This window comes from Podarcis pityusensis, assembly GCF_964106645.2.
Source record: "Podarcis pityusensis genome assembly, chromosome: 5".
Taxonomy (NCBI): Eukaryota; Metazoa; Chordata; class Lepidosauria; order Squamata; family Lacertidae; genus Podarcis; species Podarcis pityusensis.
The window spans coordinates 19,703,607-19,727,966 of record NC_138032.1 but is presented as its reverse complement, the minus strand read 5'-3'; the positions used below and the strand labels follow the sequence as shown (position 1 = coordinate 19,727,966).

The window sequence follows — 24,360 nt, the reverse complement described above, 5'->3', positions numbered from 1 at the left end:
GCTGCTTGTGGGAGCACATTCCTTAGTTGAACCATGTAAATAAGTACTTGTGTGAAGAAATCTTTTGTCTGGCCTGACTCTTCCAACATTCAGCATCCTTGGATGTCCCCAAGTTTTAGTATTACAAGACAGGAAGTAAAACCTTTCTGTACCCACTTTCTCTAAACTGTGTGTAATTTTGTACACTTTATCTCACTTGCCTTTTCTCTAAACTAAAAAGCCCCAAATGTTGTAACCTCCATAATTTTTGTTGGCCTTTTCTGGACCTTCTCCTGGTCTACAATGTCCTTTTTGAGGTGAGGTAACAGTATTCCAGGGACGTGGGTGGATGTGTGGGTTAAACCACAGAGCCTAGGACTTGCCAATCAGAAGGTCAGTGCTTCGAATCCCCGCGACGGAGTAAGCTCTCATTGCTCAGTCCCTGCTCCTGCCAACCTAGCAGTTCCAAAGAACGTCAAAGTGCAAGTAGATAAATAGGTACCGCTCCGGCGGGAAGGTAAACGGCATTTCCGTGTGCTGCTCTGGTTCACCAGAAGTGAATTAGTCATGCTTGCCACATGACCCGGAAGCTGTACACCGGCTCCCTCGGCTAATAAAGCGAGATGAGCACCGCAACCCCAGAGTCAGCCACGACTGGACCTAATGGCCAGGGGTACCTTTACCTTTTAACAGTATTCCAAGTGTGGTCGCATTGTGTTCAAAATAAGCCATCTCTCTCATCACCCACTTTTCTAGCATTCTGTTTTCCTATAGGCTCTTTTTCAGGGCTTTTTGATACCACAAATCCACAAAAATAGGTACATCCTATCTATGGAGAACCCTATTATGATGGCAACAGTTTCTTACTACCTTTGGCATCATGAGCAATTTTCTACTGGAGTTAAAGGGTTGATTTTGTTCCTGTGCCAACTAGTTCTTTATCTAGTTCAAACCTTGGTATACTGATCAACGTAATTTTTTTAAAATATGGTTTGTTAAAATGTATTGAAATGATTGAAGAACTCCCTCTAGTGGATTCCTAAAGACACGGTAATATATAGGTTAAATTTATGCTTTCATATAGATAGCTGCATTCAAATTAGGTGTTCAGAATCTTTGTGCAAATACAAATGCATGGGTTTTCCAGCTGGAATTGTAGTTGCACCCAGGTTAAGTAAAATGTAACATTAATACCTTGCAGTATGAAAGGCTTAGAACATGGCTTGATGCTAATCTTCTTTAATTTCACAAAATCCTTTACCTGAAGTGTTGATGGCTTTTAGCCGTTTGTTACAAAGCTCATCTTCTGAAAGACTGGTGCTGGATTTCCGTCGTCTCGTGCCTAAGGAATACATGGCAAAGGACATAGTTTCAAAATACGTAAGTTGTTGTGCTTTCTAAATAAGAATATGTGGGCTTGAATCTAAGCTACAGATGGAGGAAAGGGAAATCAGCAACTTGTGCACTAGTTGTCCACTAGTCATGTAGTGGAATCCTGAAGAACTAAGCAAATATATTTAACAGCCCCACTGGAAACTTCTGCACAAGTCATAAGTCAATTGGGAGCTGTACATTGTACAGGAGAAGTTCCCAGCTGATTGTTTCATGCGTACTGCTTTATAATAACTTACTGTTAGTGGATCTTTTCTGCTTATTGTTATTCTGGTTATGTAGGATCCAGTCACCTGTTAAATAGAAATATTTTGAAAAGAAAATTAAGGCCTGCTGTATCGCGTAATTGGCAGTGCAAACGAATATGCCACAATTCTCACAAAGAAGAAGTATTAATCTGTTCCCCCCACTTCTCAGTAAAGCACAAATAAAATAAATCAAAGGACTTTTTACAATTATCTTTGCTCCATGGCTTTTAGCCACAAAAGAAGCTGCATCTCACTGACTGTATTATAAGTAAATGACAAGTTAAAAAAAAAGAATGCCCAACCTTAAAAGTAACACTCTCTACAAACCCAAACAGAAGGTCGTGTAGGGCTGGAGGACATTCAAAACCATTTGGTCACATGGCATCAGAAAAAAATCAGGTGGTCAGTACCCCTACCCCTAGAGACTGCCTTGTGTAGCTTGTTATGCTTAGCACAGAATGCAAATAATTATGGGAGGGTTTCTGTTGAGAACCATAGGAGCTGTCCATCCTGAACAGCAAGCTAATTAACATATGAAGCTGGTGGGACCTATCACCTGGAGATTTGGATTTGGAGAGAAGCATCATCATATGTGTAAATTCAGTAATTTGAAAATGCATCATCCATAGAAGAAGAAGAAGAGGAGGAGTTTGGATTTGATATCCCGCTTTATCACTACAATAAGGAGTCTCAAAGCAGCTAACAATCTCCTTTCCCTTCCTCCCCCACAACAAACACTCTGTGAGGTGAGTGGGGCTGAGAGACTTCAGAGAAGTGTGACTAGCCCACGGTCACCCAGCAGCTGCATGTGGAGGAGCGGAGACGCGAACCCGGTTCACCATATTACGAGTCCACCGCTCTTAACCACTACACCATACTGGCTCATGTGTGAGTCCATACTATTCATGGTATCCCAAACCTGCGGCCCTCCAGATGTTTTGGTCTACAACTTCCATGAACCCTAGCTAGCAGGACCAGTGGTCAAGGATGATGCTTCCACTTTTCTTTTTTGCAGAGTTGCTCCCTTAAACTCATACCTCAGACTAGTCTCTAAACTCTTCCCAAGTTTGGTGATTGGGGGAGAAAGTGGACTGCATTAACAGCAGCGTACTTCATCACATGCCATATTTTTGCCCGATATTCTTTTTTCTTGAATCTGTTGTTTCACAGAACCCAATTTCTCTAGTTCTGCAATGTTTTGGAGGGCAGCTTTCTTATCAGAAGAAGGAAAAAGAACCTCTATGTTTGTGAGTGGGACTGTGACCGGAATATGCATAGTCTCATTTGGATTGCGGCCAAATATGTTGGCTGCAATTCATTATTAAGGCTCTATGCACATTTACTTGGGAGTGGTACATGAGACTGAACTGTAAATCAGGTTATTTGTTCGCTTTTAAAAATTATACCCTGCTTTCTACCACATCTGAAAAATGCAAATAAGAAAACAACAACATGCAACATACCAAAATTGAAACAGATTTAAACATCAGTGAAGTCCCAAATAAATCAAACACTGTTAATTGCACATACTGTGTACTGAATTGTGTCTAAGGAAAACTCACATTCTCGTAGCTTTGCTTTCCACACAGTTTCTTCTGACTCCACATCCATCAAAGATAACACAAGTTCTGTTGGTTGTTCTAAATATACCTCAAAGAAATGTTTCTGTGCTAGCGTAGAGTCATCAACAAACTCCATTTCCTAGAAAGTGAATATCAGAATATTGAAAACCCATTTGTCAAAGCAAAAAGTTTGTTTTCCTAGCTAAGCTTTTATATAATGCATGTATACGATGTCACAACGTATCAGGAACACTGCACAAATGACAATTATCATCATCTTTTAGACAAGGACATGCATCTTGACAATCCGATTACAGAAGAATAAAGAACATACCTCAGGGTTTATGTCAGCTTCTGGGACACTAGTTAATTTGTATTTCTTCCCAACTTGGAGTAATTTCTGACAAGGGGGTTTCTCAATTTTAATGAATCTATTGGAAGAGCGCTGTATGGTTTTTGACACATCCTAAAATTAAAACAGATCTTTTTTTAAAATCATGATTGCCTAAGTCAAGAAATCAAAGATCTACATAGACTTGTTGGAGATTTTGTCTATATATTAAACTTCTTTCATCTACTGAGAAATTGCGGTTCCCTCCCTCGCTTTCTAACAAATTAAATGCAACAATCATGTGATTCTTACAACAATTACTAGGATGATTCACCAAGCAGTTTCTGCAGTTACTCAGTTGAATATCCTGTTGTAGCAACTGGAACCCTAATGGTTCTCCTGGCTGCACACACTAGAGTTTCCAACTCACTGGGGGGGGGGGAGCAGGGTTTTGAGATCTGAGGTTCTAGCTGCCAGACAGGAGGGGTTGAAAGACAGCCTTTTTTCCTCATCCAGTGTCCAATTGAATTCAGTGTTTCTATAGGCTCTGCCCTCAGGGGTCTGCAAGTTCCACCTTGTCCTACAAGCCTTCACCTCCTGAACGGCCACCAGGTCCTTCTTACTTGCTAGAACTTTTTATTTCATGAGTTGACAGCTCCAGTGGGCACTGGAATACAGTCGTATCTCAGGTTACAGACATTTCAGGTTGCATTTTTTCAGGTTACGGACCACCGAAACCCGGAAGTACCGGAACGGGTTACTTCCGGGTTTTGACGGTCGTGCATGCGCAGAAGCGCCGAATCGCAACCCGCGTGTGAGCAGACGCGCAGCTGCGGGTTGCGAATTTTGCGGGTTGCGAATGTGCATCCGCATGGATCACATTCGCAACCCGAGCGTCCACTGTACAGGAAACTGCCATGCTGGCAGCAAAGAAACTGATTTAGACATTGCCCAAAAGTTGATCTTACCTTTATAAACGAGCTGTTGTTGCCGGCTACATACACATGGAATTTCAAGGAAGGGTGGTCGTTGACAACTTTGTATAAAATAACAACCCCGTGGTAACACACTGGATCGTATTTCTCAATAACTGGGCCAACAGGGGACAGGGAGCTCACACGCCATTTGACATGTGTGGTTGAGTGATCAGCAGAACGCTCAAATTCTGGGCCGTTGCTTTTGAAATGGAACACGTTGAAGGTCATGTCAGAGGAATGGTCTGCAGAGAAACATCGAACGCTTTTTAACGCTTCCTAAAAGCAGAGTAAGTGCCCCAGCAGATAGACAAATATGTTTAAATTCACTGAGCAAGTCTTACCATTCAGGCAGAGGGCGTGTGGAAACTGAATGGAAGTAAGAACAGAAGGTGATTTGCACTTGACGTCAAATATGGGCCCCACGACAATCCAGGGATCTTTAAGGTAAGCAGCATACTTGGTCCAAGACAAAAGGGAATACTCAATGACTGCGGCTTTGGTTACTTCAAAGATCAACCCTGTGATTGTACACTGATAAATTCCTTCGTCGTCCAACTTCAACCTGCGTATGTGATACATAAAGTGTAGTTTTCAGTACGTGATACAGCATAAAGGTAAAGGGACCCCTGACCGTTAAGTCCAGTCGCAGACGACTCTGACAAATGGGAATGATATATGCATGTGTTTCCTCTGCATTTTCTTGTCCTTCCAAATATATGTGAAAAATACATTTATGTAATGCCAATTTTATCAAAGCTGTTCTCCCTACAAACAGGATGCTGACTCCTTTGCAGACTTTCCTGATCCAAACGAAACGCTGGCTTGAGACGTGAACTTTTTCTTTAAAAAAAAAGGATAAATATGACCTTAGTGTCAACCAATATTTATTTCTTTATAAAGTCAATTGTAAAGCACTTTTTTTTTTTTTTTTTTTTTTTTGCTTACAGGAACCTATGAAGCTGCCTCCGTCAGGCCAATGGTCCATCTAGGTCAGTATTGTCTACACTGACTGGCAGCAGCTCTCCAGGGTCTCAGACAGGGAGGGGTCCCTCCCAGCCCTACCTGGAAATGTCTGTGATTGAACCTGGGACCTACTGCATGCAATGGGAACTTCCATTTGTATATTGCTTTTGCTATGCTGCTGTTTGCTTGGACACGAAGGGAAGAAGACATGTTTTCCCTTTGTTCCTGATGCTGAATAAACGCCTGTAAATAATGCTTACACATGTCTCTGTCCGCCACTTCCGTTGTGATAATTTATTCACTCTGCTGATAAGAGCGTGCTCAGGTTCTGAACGTTTCGGAGACTCAAGTCACTGATTGATGCTGTTCCAGGAACCGGAGTTCGCCCGGCTGCCGGCCGTTGGCTGGAGCCAGCTGGGGGCCTGCCAAATGCCCCCGTCTCCCCGGCAGCATCTCCCCTTAGCAGCGGTGCTTGTGCATGGTGCAGCTCTGCCCCCCCCCCCCCCCAGATCAGGCCTGACCAAGGGAGGAGAGCATCCCACCTCTGCTGTAGCAAGGTGCGCCCAGCCCCAGCAGATCCACCTCCGCTGCCAATTCAGGCCTCATCCAGTAGCAGAGAGCAGGGGGAGAGTGGGCAGCAGCTTTCCTGCCCTCACTTACCCTGAACTGTATGTGGCAGGGTACCACTCCGGGCAGCACGGGCATACGCTTTACTGCTGCACCTAAGAAGCCCTCTCAACAGAAGCTCCAGGCAAGGACTTGGCCTTGCACAACAGGGCTTCCTCCCCTTCCTCTTCTCATGTGCCCTCCAAAATTTGCTCTGCGGAGGAGGTCAGGGGTACCCCCAGAACAGCACACAGGCACAGAGAGAAAGGAGAATTGCTAAGTTTGGAAAGCTATTGTGCTTGCAGAGACAGAACGACTGGAAGAATGCAACATTTATTTCCACCCTGTAGGTCCCATTCTGCTCTTCTGCTTCCTTTACTGCACAATAGTAGACAAGTGTACATTCGGATTTGCCAAATATATGTCTGTGTACTGTGTAATCATGCAAGCAAATAATAATACAAAGACATTTTTTAGGATGTAATTTTCAATTATATTGACCAAAACTTACCAGAATCGTCCTCTAGAAAGCTTTCTGGGAGCTACTTGTTCATGCTGGTTCTTTATATTAAAATAAAAATAAAAATGGGGAAAGCAAGTTAGTAGGACATTAATACTGGAGTTATAAAACGACTTTTAACATTAGTCCGTATCTGGATTTAAAATAAACACCTACTTGTGGGACCTTGCAGCGTTCACAGTGTCGATGGGTATTAACCTCTAAACGGAAAGAGAGAGAAGTTTCTTAAACTGATACATGTTTTTTTCCTGTTACAATTTTTATTGAGTATAAATTGTACATATACATATATTCTTGATTTCTCTACAGCATAAATTCTTAACTTAATACACTATACATCTTTCCATACAAATCTTTTTCCACCCGTGACTTCACTGCAGTTTTCCTTTTACAGATCTTTTTCTTACTGTGTTATTTACTCTTTATTTCATTTAATTCTCCTAAATTTTTCTCTTTCCATTATACTCTTTACAAGATTTAGTCAAAACATAACCAGGATATAGCTTGAGAACAATGTTTTTTTCATGTAATCTCTTACACGTAGCCAATCCTTTTTGGCTTTTGGGGTGGGTTGGCCTCTAATTACCATATTTTTCGCTCCATAAGACACACTTTTTCCCTCTTAAAAACTAAGGGGAAGTGTCTGTGCGTCTTATGGAGTGAATGTGTGGTCCCTGGGGCTGGGGGGGGGGGGACCCGGGCTTCCTCTGCTAGCCCCGACAAGCTCTGGGAGCAGTGGGCAGGATGTGCAGATGCCCCGCACTCCTGAGCAGCTCTGGGATAGCCTGTGAAGCCTCCGCAGGGCAGCGGGATGAAGGCTCCCTGCTGCCCTGCGGAGGCTTCGCGGGCTACCCCAGAAGCCAGAATAGCTAGAGAGAGCGCTGCGCAGCGCTCCCTCTAGCTGTTTTAACTTTTGCCTTAGTGGCGCAGCGCCTCTGCAGGGCACTGGGGAGCCTTCATCCCTCTGCCCTGTGGAGGCTTCATGCGGCTATCCCTGGCTTTTGTGGGAGGTGGGGGAAGAAATTGTTATCTCCTCCCGCAAAAGCCAGGGATCGCCGCACTCCCTTTAAAAAGCGTGCGGCTCTTGCAGGAGGTGGGGGAAGTGACAGAGAGAGGCTCTCTCACTTCCCCCACCTCCCGCAAAAGCGCCCAAGAGCCACACTCCTTTTAAAGAGCCATGTGGAGTGTGTGTGTGGCTCTTGGGAGCTTTTCCCTGAGGAGGGAGAAGGGCAGCCCGTCAGTGACGGGCTGCCCTTCTCCCTTCTCAGGGAAAAGCCTGCAAGCGCCGCACACACACTCCATGTGGCTCGTGAAAGGGAGCACTGAGCAGAGCCTGGGATGCATACAAGCTCTGCTCAGCACTCCCTTTAAATAATTTTTTTTTCTTGAATTCCCCCTCTAAAAACTAGGTGCGCCTTATGGTCAGGTGTGCCTTATGGAGCGAAAAATATGGTACCTCCGTCATTCTTGTGAACTCTAAATATTCACAAAATTTGTGAGTTGCCACTCTTCCTTTGTTGGAACACTATCCCCTTTCCAGTTCTTTGCTATTAGCATTCTCGCCACCATTGTGGCATATAAAAATACTTTCTTTTTTCCCCTTGGGGATGTTGATATTCATAATTCCCAGGAGGAAGAAGGGGGTCTAACTTAAATTTTAAAAAGTTCGAGGGAATTAGACAGTTATACACAGATTGGTTTCAGTACCATCAGTTGAATGAAGTGTTCAAATCAGACATTAAAATCGGGTTCCATAAAGAATTCTCCGAAATAGAAAAAGAATTACTACAAAATAATAGGAAATTGTTATCAAAGATTTACAAAGTATTATTGGATTTGGAGTTAAAAGATGAGGAGATAAAAGAGGCAATGATAAAATGAGCAATGGATTTTGGTTACCCAATACAGATAGAACACTGGAAAAGTTTCTGGAAAAAGGATATCAAGTTCACGGCATGTTGCACAATTAAAGAGAATTATTTTAAAATGTTATATAGGTGGTATATAACCCCTAATAAACGGGCAAAAATTTATAAATCGAAATCAAACAAATGCTGGAGGCATAATAATGAGGAAGGAACGATGTTACATATGTCATGGGGGTGTAACAAAATTTAAAAAAAAATGGAACTCTGTCTACGATGAATTGAAAAAAATGCTTAAAATCACATGGGGGGGGGGGGACCAGAAGCCTTCCTCCTGTCAGATACATGTTATTCTTAAATAAAAGTATTATACCTGATTCAACACAATGCAATGGCGGTTCTTCTTTCATTTTCAGTTCCTCATCTATAAACCAAAAAATAATAATCCTGTATCTTTGATTTGTTTCTGTACATCATTATTTGGAATGAATCATAAACTAAAGCAAGACTTCTCCGCAGATATCTAAAGATGACATTTTGAGTGACACCGCGGCTATTTGAAGGCTCCTTTGGTTTTAAAATTTGCATTTTATCGTATTACACTTTTTATTCATCATACATCTTTCAACATTCTGGGCAAAAATCTGTTCAAATCTGCTTGTGTCACAGGGATGAAGCCACAATTCTCCCAGCTTCACTATTCATATTTGATAATACTGTATAGTGCTTCTTCTTGCAGCATTACTATTAGTATAGATTATAATCTAATAATAATTATCTAAGATAATTATCTTTTCCCCTTACAGTGGAACCTGGCATCGTTAATTACACCTCACCAGGCTAAAGTGCTTCTGCTCATCTAAGCTGGCTGTGAGTCCTGGAAGACCTGCTCCTGCCTTGCAGGCCTTTTTCGACCTGGCCTGGGAGGGCAGGGCCCAGACTGACTCCAGCTACAAAAGCTGAGGCTGCTGAAGAGGCCAGAGACTTTCTTGGTCAGGCTTCCTCAACCTCAGCAGTCCAGATGTTTTTTGGCCTACAACTCCCATGATCCCTAGCTAGCAGGACCAGTGGTCAGGGATGATGGGAATTGTAGTCTCAAAACCTCTGGAGGGCCGAGGTTGAGGAAGCCAGGTCTTGGTTGTCTTTTTGTGGAGACTCAGCTCACTGAACATGAGTGAAATGGTTCTAGGGGTTGCTCGTGCGTAAATCAGCGCCACACCTGGCTGGGTTGCCTGAGTGAACCTTTTCTGTCCAGACAGCCACTCGCTCGTGGCTGTCTCAATCGCTGGCAGAATCCGTCAGTGGGCGTTTCTTGAACTTCTTCCAGCAAAGAAGTTCTTTGACGCCTAGTCTCCGCCTAGTCTCCCTGCGCGGAAGTCTTCTGCGCAGGGAGGGTATGGGCAGCGGAGGACCCGTGCTCTCCCCACTGGTCCCCGGCGAAGAGTCATGGAGCCACCTCACTGATTCCCCCATCTGCCCCCCTTCTCCACTGGTGCTACGCTGATTTCCTTCCCCAGAAGATGTGCTGCTTCTCTCCCTCCCGGGACGCTCTCCGGAATCCCTCTGGAGCCCTCCCTCTCCCCCTGGCTCCGATGGCACTTCCCTGACAATGAGCATCCACAGCCCCTGCCATGAACCACTATTGGCAGGATTTGCAGCTACAGCAGCAGATATGTTCTATGCTTATGAGAATATTTTATTCTTTTGCTGCTTATTCTGTTTCATATGTGCCTTTTATATTTGACTTCATTTAGTAAAGCTTTCTTTTTTGTTAACTTTGCTCTCCTAAATGTGAATTCTGCAATTGACCTCCTCTGTAGTGTTTTTTAAAAAAATATTTAGGATACTTTAGTTTCCTGTTAATTATGTTTGAATGAATGTTAATTGTCCTTAAATATATACTTTATATTAGACTTTCTTCAGTAATGTTTTATTCTGGATTTTTTTATTTGATGTTTTAAATGTAGGTTGCAAACTGATTTAAGATTCCCCTCCCTTAAAAATATAAAGCAGTATAGAAATGAAATGAATAATAATAATAATAACAATAATAATAATAACCACAACAGTAGTAGTAGTAGTAAAGTAATGGAGCCTATGTCTATAACCCTCCATTTTGGTGATTTCTCAGAGGTCACACATCATGTTATGGGAAATTCTGAGTCCTGTACTACAAAAAAAAGTGTGCAGAATTGTTTGTAAACATTCCTCTACTGGTATCCCACACAGCCTTAGAAGTATATCATGAATCTGATTTAAGAAGTACTGCCATTCTATAATTCTTTACTGATCAGTTTAATTAAAAAAGATAAAAAAGGTAAAGGACCCCTGGACAGTTAAGTCCTGTCAAAGGCAACTGTGGGGTTGTGGCGCTCATCTTGCTTTCAGGCCAAGGGAGCTGGCCTTTGTCCACAGACAGTTTTCTGGGTCATGTGGCCAGCATGACTAAAGCACTTCTGGCACAATGGAACACAATGATGGAAACCAGGGTGCACGGAAACGCCGTTTACCTTCCTGCCAAAGCAGTACCTATTTATCTACTTGCACTGGCATGCTTTCGAACTGCTAGGTTGGCAGGAGCTAGGACAGAGCAGCAGGAGCTCACCCCGTCACAGGGATTCAAACCGCCAACCTTCTGATCAGCAAGCCCAAGCGGCTCAGTGATTGAGACCACAGTGCCACCTGCTCCCCACGATCAGTTTAACAGTGTAGTAACCGCTACTCATACTCAGTGCTACTCATACCCAGCAAGGTACATTACAATTCACAGCAACAATAGCTAGTTCAGGACCCACCCTATGCTTGTAACTGCAATTTGTTTTAAACTTTTTTTAAAAAAAAAATTGCTGTAAACTGCTGTAGGACCTTTTGGTGCAGAGCAAGAAAGAAATCTAACAATCAATTACAAACTGAAACAAAAACAAACGAGAACAGAAAAGATTTATGGGTTTTTGATGGAATTAGCAGCTGTCCTTCTAAGGTCTTTATTGGAGTAAATTTCAGTGTGTTGTGGCATCACTGAAAAGAATGTGTAAATGCATGCAAAAAACAGCACCACTCATTCTTATCTCAGGTAAAACATTATTATTTGTAATGCCTGCATACATAATTATTTGCAACACATATTTGTATGAAAGCTTTGTTTGCATTTGTATATTTAAGAAATAAGAGCCTATCTGTGCATGATTCCCCCATACCTGATAATTCTCCAGACCTGAATATAGAGGTTCTGTTTAGACATCATGGCTAGTAGCACTGAGGTCCTCCATCTTTCCTTAATCTTGCCATGTATTTAACTGTAGGGCCATAGTGCTTTATGAAAGGATATTCTTTGAATTTTATGTACATTCAATAATGGCCATATACAATGGTCTCAGCTAAATTTTCAATAAGAATCGTCCTTAAACTACTTCATGTCCCACTTAACATAAACACTCAAAAGTCACTCACTCCCATCTATGCACATGGCTTTTACTACCTTGCAAGAATCCTCTTATAGATCTTTCTCAAAGTAAGGATAAAATTTTAAAAAGCACTCACTTGGTTCATTTAGATCTGCCTCATCTGTATCTGTAAATGAAAAGGCCTCATTAAACATAAACTGCAATGTCAATTTGTTTAAAATATAAATAAGTGCAGGGATATTAACAACAAAATACATTTGCCAGTTACTGTGGGGAGCCATTTCCTCCCATTGTTTTCCTGATCATCCTGTTTTGCCACATTTGTTGCCAATTTCTAAGCATATTTATGGCATGCTGTTGCTGTGACTACCAGCTAAACACCAATATTTAACAAATACAATGTCATGTTTGCCTTCTTCCCCCTTTTTCTCTTTACTGATAAATAGCCACGCACACACAAAATGCAGCAAAGGAATACCCAATGAAAGGCAAGCAGGTGGCTTAAATTCATATCTGGTGGCTGTCATTTCAAAAATTTAAGATGCATTTTAAAGAGACATTAAGGGAATATAAACAAGTGCGATCTACAACAAAGTGTTGCAGCATGGGGTGCTCCCACCAAGGTTCCAGCCAGCCAGGTAGCTGCTGCTGTCTGACATCATCCATTCCGTTTCTCTCCCCACCCCCAGTAGGGGATGGTGTGGCAGGGATGCCATTGGACAATTGTGGGGAGGGGAGTGTTCTTCCCTGGGGGTTCCCTCCAACCTTTAATACGTTCCTCTCATATGTGAATGGTGCTGTTTCAGTTATATAAAGATTCACACTAGAAAATAAATTCACTGTTAATATATAGAATAGGTATGATTCAATTACTGACCAGATTTGCTTTCCGAGCTGCTTTCCGAGTCGCTTTGGGAACTGTTGTTACCTTGACAAAATGAAAATCTATTTAGCCTTGGCAATTTTGAAACAATGATTTAACATAAAGCTTTACTGTTTAAATGGTGCAGTTAAGACCACAACACAAGGTGGCAATAATAATAATAATAATAATAATAATAATAATAATAATTTGAGCCATATACTGCAGTCATGTCCAAAGCTTAATCCCTGGGGCAGTTTATTTATTAGGCTCAAATCCTAAAAAAACCTCAACAAGTTCAACCCTAAAAAAGGTCAAAAACTTTGGTCGGCCCCCATGCACGTTCACTTCATCACACCTGGCCCTCTTTGAAAAAAGTTTGGGCACCCCTGTTATACTGTAACACAACCCCAATACACTGTAGTGCCACTCGGCAAAAAGTATTCTACCAGCTCTTCTGAAAGAGGTTGTAGAATAAGACCTGCACCAGCAGCTGGTACTTCCTGGAGCCTGGGGAAGAGACTATCATTGGCCTCTCCAACATTTTTGCTGCTGCAAGAAAGGATACTAGAGGCAGCTGTTATGTCATTTAGCCTGGTGAGAGGACCACGTCCCCTCTGACCTGTCTTTAAGCCAGACACCTTGGAGTGCAGGTAGCCCAGTATCAGTGTCAGTTAACTCTTGCTTTGCTTTGTATTTATGTACTTAAATCTAGACTGTTGGGTTGTTGTTGTTGTTGTTGTTGTTGTTGTTTGGTAATATTGAATTTATTCTTTGTTCAGCTTTTTAGATTATTGGTAGCATTTTCCAACTTCCATTAAAACGCACATGTATGTGATATATCATTATGAGCATATTTACCCAAGTTGTTTTCCTGAGCAGAATCTTCATCTTTAGAACTGCTACTATCTGTTTTGAGGAGATAAAATATCAGTTGGGAATTCAGCACACAGTATCTTTCCCCACCTTTCCCCAAACACGGGGGAATAAATGAAATTTATTCCACAGACTCATGGGCCAGTTGTGTAACTCTGGGAATGATTCCAGCTCAACGTTTTGCCCCTATCCCCAAAATAATTGCAGTCGCAGACCTCTAAGCAAGTACCTTTCATTCATAAGAATTAGCTGATCAAGGCATTGTTCCTCTTTGCTTTTTTAGCAACAAGCTGGCTACTCCCAACCCTGCCCTGGGAATAATTCTGCTGCTAAAGGCAACATTCAAAAGAAAGTTGACGGGCAAGAACCTGGGCCTGCGTAATTAGCCTCAAGGCATATCCTTAGTGTTTTCAGGAGGAAGTCAACTTGGCTATTATTCTGCAATGCACAGTAGCAACTTGATATGTGATTACCTCATCTTTTAGTTTAGTACATATTAAACTTGGGTCTTAATCCTTGCTAAATCCTTGTAATCTTTGTCTACATAAAGTAGAAGGGCAATCAATATTTTTAATTTGTTTGTTGCTTGCCTGTTTCAAAAGTGTACATGCCACCCTGCCATTTAATTTTTTTCCAGAGCAGCGCACATAATCAGAAAACAATAGAAGAGCAACGAGGCAGCATTACAATGGGACAACATATGTTGTAAGCTCCAGTCACAACCCAGGTGTATTTTAGCAGCCATACTTTTCAGACTTCTGCTGCAGCAACTGTAATTTATAGCAGCTTCATGCACGTATGCATATATTAACTGTTCTAACAAAGAAGAAAAACATTTTTAAGGCAGCCCCAAGACTACATCTTAAAAGTTAGTACAGTGCTGCCCCGCAAGACGAATGCCTCGCAAGACGGAAAACCCGCTAGACGAAAGGGTTTTCCGTTTTGGAGGTGCTTTGCAAAACGAATTTCCTATGTGCTTGCTTCGCAAGACGAAAATGTCTTGCGAGTTCCTGCGGGGGTTTTTTCCTTCCCCCCCCCTTTTTCCCAAGCCGCTAAACCGCTTATCAGCTGATGGCTAAGCCGCTTAACAGCTGATCGCTAAGCCGCTTATCAGCTGATTGTTAAGCCGCTTATCAGCTGATCTTTAAGCCGCTTAACAGCTGATCGCTAAGCCGCTTATCAGCTGATCCACTAAGCCCGCTAAGCCGCTAATACTGTAGCGCTAATCCGCTAAACTGCTAATGGGCTTGCTTCGCAAGACGAAAAAACCCGCAAGACGAAGAGACTCGCGGAACGGATTCTTTTCGTCTTGCGAGGCACCACTGTACCGTATTTTTCGCTCCATTGGACGCACCGGACCATAGGACGCACCGGATCATAGGAGGGGGAGAACGGGGGGGGGGGAATTTTCTTGTTCTCCCCCTCTAAAACAAGGTGCGTTCAAGGTACATTCACCAGAGCTTGTGGGGCTGGCGGTGGGGGGAAGCACTGCTTTCCCCCACCGCCAGCCTCAAAGATCCCTGAAGCCTTTGGAGCGCAGCGCCCCGCTGCCCTGCACAGGTTTGCACGCAGCTGTCCCCAAGCTAGAGCAGCGAAACGGAGCCCTCCGTCTCGCTGTTCTGGCTTGGGAACATCCTTGCTAGCTTCTGCAGGACAGCGGGGTGAAGGCACTCCGCTGCCCTACAGAGGTTTGCGCGCAGCCGTCCCCAAGCTAGAGCAGTGAGATGGAGCCCTCCGTCTCGCTGTTCTGGCTTGGGAACAGCCTTGCTAGCTTCTGCAGGACAGCCCTGGAGAGGCTGAGCGCGCAGCCGCCCCCAAGCTAGAGCAGCGAGACGGAGCCCTCCGTCTCGCTGTTCTGGCTTGGGAACAGCCTTGCTAGCTTCTGCAGGACAGCGGGGTGAAGGCACCCCGCTGCCCTGGAGAGGCTGTGCGCGCAGCTGTCCCCAAGCTACAGCAGCGAGACGGAGCCCTCCATCTCGCTGTTCTGGCTTGGGAACAGCCTTGCTAGCTTCTGCAGGACAGCGGGATGAAGCACCCCGCTGCCCTGCAGAGGTTTGCGCGCAGCCGTCCCCAAGCTAGAGCAGCGAGACGGAGCCCTCCGTCTCGCTGTTCTGGCTTGGGAACAGCCTTGCTAGCTTCTGCAGGACAGCGGGATGAAGCACCCCGCTGCCCTGCAGAGGTTTGCGCGCAGCCGTCCCCAAGCTAGAGCAGCGAGACGGAGCCCTCCGTCTCGCTGTTCTGGCTTGGGAACAGCCTTGCTAGCTTCTGCAGGACAGCGGGGTGAAGGCACCCCGCTGCCCTGGAGAGGCTGAGCGCGCAGCCGCCCCCAAGCTAGAGCAGCGAGACGGAGCCCTCCGTCTCGCTGTTCTGGCTTGGGAACAGCCTTGCTAGCTTCTGCAGGACAGCGGGGTGAAGGCACCCCGCTGCCCTGGAGAGGCTGTGCGCGCAACCGTCCCCAAGCTAGAGCAGCGAGACGGAGCCCTCCGTCTCGCTGTTCTGGCTTGGGAACAGCCTTGCTAGCTTCTGCAGGACAGCGGGGTGAAGGCACTCCGCTGCCTTGGAGAGAGGCTGTACGTGCAGCCGTCCCCAAGCTAGAGCAGCGAGACGGAGCGCTCCGCAGTGCTCCGTCTTCCTGTTCTGGCTTTGGGCTTAGCGGCGCAGCCTGCATTCGCTCTATAGGACGCACACACATTTCCCCTTAATTTTTGGAGGGGGAAATGTGCGTCCTATAGAACGAAAAATACGGTAATTGCTTTTTTAAAAGCGGAGTTTCAGTATTTTGTGCATAATTCGTTTTAAACATTCACATATTACTTTGGAAATAGTACAGGATGGAAAATATTAAAAATGGAAGCTGCAAAAATTGTCATGAACTAGAATTAAACTTATCTAATTTGACACTTACTTCTGAGAAAGCATGCATAAGATTGAGCTGCAATCCTATATCTATTTACCTAGGAGTCAATTCCAGGGAAATGGAATTCAAAATAGTCATGTATAGAATTGCACTGTAAGCCATGGTTTCAGATAGGGAAACCACAGGCGTGCTGGGCATTGAACCTGTGACCTTCTGCATGCAAAGCAGATGTTGTGCCACTGAGCTACAGCCATTCCTCCATGAAAATCAATCCACAACAAACATAAATGTTTCTTGTTTAAAAGGTAGTGGTGACTTTTTAAAGTTCCAGTGAAGCATCAATGTAAAATGTTGACCACAAATCCACTGTTTGCAGTCATGAGACCATTAACTTCAGAAGTATTACTTCAGGAATTAACAAGATTACTATAGAATAGGATGCCTCAAAAACTACTGCTTAATTTCAAATACATTTATAAGAATACATAATAGAGCTCTGCAGGAAGAACAACAGTGATAAAACATTAGAAAAAATGTTTCAGAGACCTGACATTGTTGCAGCATTTAATACAACCATGCTATTACATGATCCACATCTATTTCAACAGAATTAATGATTCTTTAAAACAAATCTACTGGGGGGGAAATGATAGGCTTTCAAAAATTAGTTACCTTTATCATCCAAAGCTGAAACTTCAGATTCACTGGAAAATAAAGAACATATAACCATTTTTTTTTGTTACTGCAGAACTAAAATATGAGCTCTCCTATAGCATTTTTGAAGCATTAAATAATTGTTCAACTGAGTCACAAACATAATAGTGAATACATTCATTCATTAACCATTTCTGTGTTGTCCATCACATAAAGCTATACTGTAACAACCAGATTAACCAGAGAAGTCTATGAATAAGTTGTCTGTTTAGGAGAGTGAATGTGCAGGATTCTTATATTTACTACCCCTTATCCCCTCCACAGTCCTGTTTCTGCGCTAGCATGACTAGAACAGAGAGTCAAAGCTCAGCAGCATCAATACAAGGCTTTGTACATCAATCCTGCTGATTGAGGAATCAGTGTGTGACAAGGGCCTGCCCTTGAGGCCTGGTGAAGTGATGCCTCAGGCAACAGGGTCCACTGGGGCAGCACATCCCAATGTTGATCTTTCTTTCTCCCTCTCCCTGAGTTCCACTATAGATCTTCCCTGACCATCCTTAGTTCCTGATGGGGAAGGAGGCGCCATTTTGGGGTCCGCCTCAGGTGCCCAGTGTTAATTTGTGGGTGAACATATCAGACGACACAGCGATTCTTCAAACAGCTCTTGTTTATTCACAGGCCAGAACCGAACTGAACTGAAGGGTTCAGCCAGCCTGCTTATATAGAGCTCCACTACAACGCAACAGTAACCACTTTCTGTAACTATCCAATCACTGAACGTCACTTTCAATCCCTTATTTGCATATGTGGACCTGAGTGAAACTATCTACAGTATCCCCCTGCTGGCCCAGGGTGAGAATTTCAGCACATAACACCCAGGACTCTGCCTCCAACAAAGCAAGTCTCTCTCTCTCTCTCTCTCTCTCTCTCTCTTTCACCCTACCGACTCTCTCTAAGCTTACAGACACTTCACCCTCCTCCAAATGAGTAGGAATAAATAACGCCAAATTTATAAGATCTCTGTAATCATCTAAACCAGGATTGTGACTGTACTGGGATGCTACTTGAATATTCTGGTTCAGCTTTCATGGTGCAGATGTCACTGGCAAAAATGCCGATGTAGATATACTCTAAGCCAGAGTGTAAACATTACACCCCACCCCACCCTTTCCCGAATGGCCGCATGCATCCTATTCCTTCAGCAAACCTTTTTTTTTTTTTTTAAGGAGAAGGGTCAACTTACACCAGCATAAGCCCTCACATATGGGTGTTCTAAGGAAGTGGCAGGGACAAGATCAGGCAAGGGCTAACTCTGTTTAGCTCTGTCACATGACCTGGCAGCCCGGCATAACACAAAAGGTGTGCTGTAGATCAAACTCTATTTTAAATGCTTGCTTTCCCTCTGCCAGGCATAGACCGGCTTAGCCAGCTGTAGCCCCGCTCCTGAACGGAGTCTCGATATGCCGTATGTACTTTAAGCCAGGTTCCCATTCTTAGAATTACTTCCTTAATATGCTGCTTAATCCTATTAATTGTGGCTTTTTAAAATTGCTATTTTTATTTCAGTGTGCCTTTTCCTCCACATCTCTCCACATTTAAACACGCACTGCATCTTGGGTTTCTGTTGCTCGTGCCTGAAGTTTTATCACCAAGTCATTTTGGGTTTTGCAACAAAACAGCCTCTGCAACTGGAAAAAAAAAAGCCTATCTAGCCACAAAACAGACACTGAGAAATGGTATTTTCTTTCCTAGGAAACCAGAGAAGAAGAAAACAGTAGTGAAGGGTAGGGCAGAAGAAGACCTGTCATTTTGAGTGCCTTGTTTGTTTGTTTTCTCCAAAACATCAATAAGCATTATGGCACTGATTAAAAATGAAACAACGAAACCTTTGTTTTAGCTTGAACGTAATTCTCTCAAAATGCATTGTCACTAATATTAAATGTTGCCATTTCATGCATTATGTTCATGCAGGCTGCGATTTTAAACTAAAGGTATATCTAGTTTTGTAGTTCTGTGCATGGTTTCCTGCTGACACTTATTCAGATGGGGGGCAGATTACAAAGTATCAATCCATTGCATACTGGTATTGTGAACCATCCATTAAATAAAAGTGTTGGATATAACAATACACAGTCACAGCCTCAGCCTCAGAAGAACAAAGTTAAGAGCTGACAATCAGAGAATGTTTAAAACATATAGTTCTACGATATTCAGCTAAATTGCTGTTCAGATACATCTGAATATAGTATAAATTATATTCAGATATACTGGCTTTTCAAGAGGATTAGACAAATTCATGGAGGGTACAATTGTCAGTGGCTACTAGTCATGATGGCTATACTCTGCCTCCACGGTCAGAGACAAGTATGTTTCTGAATGCCCATTGCCGCAAACTGTGGGAACGGATAGTGCTCTTGTGAATGGGACCTGCTTGCTGGTTTCCCATAGGCATCTTGTTGGCTTTTCATTTTCAGCTTTGTATTCTTGTTATTCAAAAAGCGCATCTAGATGTTCTACTGTTGTGCCCATAACCTAGGAGTAAGGTGCTATTTAGCTCCTATCTTTCATATCTCAGTTTCCTAACACTGCTAGGGAAACAGTAAGCTTCAGAAAAACTGATAGCTGATCACATTGACCTGAAAGTCTGATAGTCAACTCTATGAACCGTTTGAGACTTATGACTAAGCTTTCCATCTGCGAATAATGATACAAACTTAGGAGTGCCTTAGACGTTTTTGTTTTCCTTCTATGCCAGTTAACTGTTTATGTGACTGCTTGCATGAGATAACAAATGAAAGGCTATGTGTGTACCAGAATTATGGTTACGTTGTGTTTGAATTTCATTCCCCCCCCCCCACAATTTTTTAATTCTTTATAAAATAACACCATTTTACAACACTGCAAAATGTTTATTCAAATTATTTATCCACTTGGACAACAGTGTTTCGCATACCACAGATCTGTCTAAAAATTAATCCAGAAAGCACACTTACAAAAAGAAAAGGATGCTGTTGATTGTTGTTCATTTTTCTATTGAATATAGCAGTGTTCAACTATGTTTTCTTCAGAGAAGACCCACTGAAATTAATGAACCCAATTACATTAGCTGCATTAGTTCTAATGAGTAAGCCTCAGTTGAATACAATCTTAAGGGATCTATCCTACGTATGGGAAGCCAGCACAATCTACAACTACGTAAGTGATTTAATAAACAAAAATGATAACGAATAAACTTTATTGTCAATATGGAAGTGTCCATCAAGACTGCTCTTGCACAAAACCTCTGTATCAAATGAACAGAAGAGGCTACAAGAGTAGGGTCAAAAACTGGCAGATAAGGTGGCAATGTCTGCCAGGGTGAGCAGATCTCCAGCTCAGCTGGGGTTCTGTGGCACAGCTAGTGATATGCTGAAGCTGGCTGAGCTGAGCTTGATATAAGTCCCAAAAGAGAGGCATTCCAGCAGCATGGTGGAGGTAGGACCATAAATGTTCCTAGGCCCATTCAGCCCAGTCACATGACCTGGCAACCTGGTGGAGAACACTATTATCTTGCCTCTGCCAGGTTTAGGCAGAGGAGCAGCAGCAGCGGCAGCACTACTGCTGAACTGGGTTTAGCTCTGCGATGACTTTATGTCTTCTTGCTTTTCACCAGCTTCTTGTGCATAGGATTGCTTCCAAAGTGAGATAATACTGAAGTACGTGGTTTGAAACCTGAGCTGTCAGCCCTCTGTGTATTATAAAGAGATACACAGAATGACATGCTTGATAATGACCTAACTCTGACTCATGGCAGTATCTAATCATTTTATGAGGATCATAAATGTAAAAGAAACAGTAAGCTTTTAATCTTTCCAGCTGGAGAGGAAAAACTAGAGGCCTAAAACACACACAAAAAAGAATAGGCCCCAAATTACTGGGGGCAGGGGGTGTAGCTTCAGAGGACAAACCTATTCGTGCTTTTTTTAATTGCTAAGGAACAACTTCTTTCTCCACAATTAAAACACTTTCTTAGCATTCAAAAATTGGAAAAGTTTAAAATATATATACTATACAGTGGTACCTCTGGATACGAACGGGATGCGTTCCGGAGCCCTGTTCGCATCCTGAAGCGAACGCAACCCGCATCCACGCATCTCGCAATTCGCCGCTTCCACATATGACATCATTTTGACCGTCTGTGCATGCGGCAAAACCCGGAAGTAACGCATTCCGTTACTTCTGGGTCGCTGCGGAGCGCAACCCAGACACGCTCAACCTGAAGCAACTTCAACCCGAGGTATGACTGTATATACAGAAAGCATCACCCTGTAAAACCAGTTAATGAGGCCATGAAAAGCTCAATGTGTTTTTGATAAGAATCTTTGTCAGGGGCAATGAGGTATATGTTTTTGCATAATCTCCTCAGACTTTTCTCTAGAAGCAATTCTCTCTGAATGGGTACTTGGCTGAGCAGCCTTGTGTGAGATAGATGTGGCCGTATTTTCCTCAATGTTTTTATATCTTGTCTCTAGAATTTTCTATCTCTGACAAGGTAGCAAAAGTGATCACTCTGTGAGACAAAACAGGGTGTGAACGACGCCTATAACTAGGTGCATTCAGATGTAACCTCGAGCCATATATTTAGCAATCCTTGCATAACCAGTCCTCAGGCTCCTCCTTTTACCCCATGCACCGTAATTCAAGATTCCCAGCAAATCCAGTCCAAAACCACATGATTGACCAAATTACATTTGCTTTTATGCTTGGCTCAAACCATGGTTTGGGATCCTTGTTTAATTGCAAACCATTGTTTCCTGTGTTCAAGTGCACCAGCAAAGAATGTAAGATTTGAAATAGTGGCACATCAGGTGATCAGGGATGAGAAGAGGGAAGTGGTGCATTAAACACTAAAAGATTTTAATATGGCTTGTTTTATTTATATATTTATTTCAGCAATTGGTGTACCACTTAACACCTTACCACTTCCTCCATGCCATGCATAATTTTACACACTTCTGTCTTAGGACTCAGATACATTCGTAAATATAAAGCACTTTATATGCGTTTTAACACTGTGACACCAGATGGTGCTGTGGAGTCCCGTTTTTCACCAATGGGATTTTCCTGTACAGTGGTACCTCGGGTTAAGAACTTAATTTGTTCTGGAGGTCCGTTCTTAACCTGAAACTGTTCTTAACCTGAGGAACCACTTTAGCTAATGGGGCCTCTCACTGCCGCTGCACCGCCGCCGCGCGATTTCTGTTCTCATCCTGAAGCAAAGTTCTTAACCTGAGGTACTATTTCTGGGTTAGCAGAGTCTGTAACCTGAAGCATCTGTAACCTGAGGTACCACTGTATGAAGTTTGCAATTCATTTAACTGAATCACTTCTTTGATGTGTCTAGCTCCAGCCTTACTCGCCCTTTCTCTGAAATATAGCAGCAGAACAAAGGATATAATAGTGCCGTACAGTATTTAAGCAGTATTTCCTGTCTCATACCCACCATTTGCTTTTACTTATATTTCTTCTGTTCCGCTTATTAGTAATATTGAAAGTATCACTCTTCTAAAGCAATACATCTCAGCTGCTTGAATCAAAAGTTGCAGAATATGTGGGTCAAAAAATTTACAGACCTAGAACAGAGGTCTAGCCTAAGAAACCATGTATGGTTATTTTGGGAGCAGGGAAAGAGATGTTGCCTTCAGGCATTTCAGTAAAGAGCTGAAAAGCATCCTGACTGCTGGTAAGGACCTATTTCTTTACTTGCACCTTAAGTGCTGAGTCTGAAGCTGTATAAAGGATTTCTCTAAAGGAAGGCACTACAGTATTCCAATATTCTCCTATTAGGTAAAGAAAAAACCTTTACCTTTACTGCTGATGCTCCTATTATTGGAGATTATAGTGGATAATACTTAGTATTTAAGTAGCACATTTCAAGTTCTTAAAGTTTTTCCTGTGCAGGTGGACTAACTACCCCAGAAGGAGCATGACATGTCCCCCACCAGAAGTACTACCTCTCCCCTAACATCCCAGCTATGCAAATTCTGTGCAAATGAGTACAGTGGTACCTCGGGTTACATACACTTCAGGTTACATACCGTTAAGGTTACAGACTCCACTAACCCACAAATATTACCTCAAGTTAAGAACTTTGCTTCAGGATGAGAACAGGAATTATGCTCCGGCGGCGCGGCAGCAGCGGGAGGCCCCATTAGCTAAAGTGGTGCTTCAGGTTAAGAACAGACCTCCAGAACGAATTAAGTTCTTAACCTGAGGTACCACTGTACTTCCATTTGTTTATCCTGAATCTCCAGCTAATTAGCTTCTTCAGTGGATGGCCCTGGGTTCTAGTATCATGAAAGAAACTTCTCCCCATCCAATTTCCCTACACAATGCATAATTTTATGCACCTCTATCATGCTCCCATTTACCCCCAAGGCCCCCAAACTTTGCAACCTTTCTGGAGAGAGATCATCTTGGGTAACTTTTTCTGCCTACTATATCCATTTTGAGGTGCAGTGGATCAGAATGGCGCATACCATTCCGGCAGGTGGGGGGGTCACATCCTGGATTTGTTAAGTGGCACCATGCAAGCTTTGCTTCTGATCCCTTTTCCTGAAGGAATGCCAACCGTCATTTCACTTTTCCCACAGATGGAGAGTGCAAATATGTGATGTGGGTATTTCTTTGTCTCTGTGCGGGTCCCTTGAAACCTACTTACACCACAACACACTTAGAATCATAGGTGAGTAGCACCATACAATCATAGAGTTGGAAGGGTCCCCGAGGATCCTTTGGTCAGCGCAACTTCAGGAATCTGCAAGGGATCGAACCCGCAACCTTGCTGTTCTCAGCACCACGCTCTAACCAACTGAGCTATCCAGGCTCTGGTTATCAGGTCACACTCCATTCCGCCTGGCGAGCTCTTCTGTATTCCGTTTCGGTTTGACTACCCTACCCTCGCTTTGACTACCTACCAGTCAGCAAACGCGGCCCTCTCCCCATGCCCAGCCCTGCCTCCGGATCACGGAGGAGCAAGGCGAAATCACCGGCCCCGGGGTCCATCATTGCGCGCAGCCTTCGTCTCCATCTTCCACTCTGCCTCTCCCAAAGGCGCGCGCGCCCCGCCAGCGCCTTCCCTCAGGAGAAAGAGACGCGCCCAGCGGCTGTGGGGAGAGGGGAGCCGAGCATGGGGTGGTGGGGGGACTTCCCCTGCCTCCGTGAAGAAGAGGGAAAGGCACAAAGAACCACAGAACACCGCCCCTCGAGCGAAGGGATCGATTCA

The 24,360-nt window shown here is 43.4% G+C and overlaps 1 protein-coding gene across 2 annotated transcripts in view; it reads right to left on the bottom strand.

Annotated features, from left to right (window-relative positions):
- LOC308478378 (uncharacterized protein) overlaps positions 1-24,360 on the bottom strand; it is a 29,718-nt gene that overhangs the window by 4,778 nt on the left and 580 nt on the right. Inside the window, exons 2-14 of one of the 2 annotated variants that reach the window (XM_081008053.1) lie at positions 17,115-17,146; positions 13,571-13,618; positions 12,725-12,775; positions 11,984-12,013; positions 8,817-8,867; positions 6,735-6,778; positions 6,570-6,619; positions 4,831-5,051; positions 4,481-4,731; positions 3,516-3,647; positions 3,182-3,320; positions 1,611-1,664; positions 1,241-1,321 (exon numbers count right to left, since the gene is read on the bottom strand). In XM_081008053.1, the coding sequence (XP_080864179.1) occupies positions 1,241-1,321; positions 1,611-1,664; positions 3,182-3,320; positions 3,516-3,647; positions 4,481-4,731; positions 4,831-5,051; positions 6,570-6,619; positions 6,735-6,778; positions 8,817-8,867; positions 11,984-12,013; positions 12,725-12,775; positions 13,571-13,618; positions 17,115-17,146 (1,184 nt within the window). The remainder of the gene's footprint in view (positions 1-1,240; positions 1,322-1,610; positions 1,665-3,181; positions 3,321-3,515; positions 3,648-4,480; positions 4,732-4,830; positions 5,052-6,569; positions 6,620-6,734; positions 6,779-8,816; positions 8,868-11,983; positions 12,014-12,724; positions 12,776-13,570; positions 13,619-17,114; positions 17,147-24,360) is intronic. The other variant, XM_081008054.1, reaches the window with a different exon arrangement.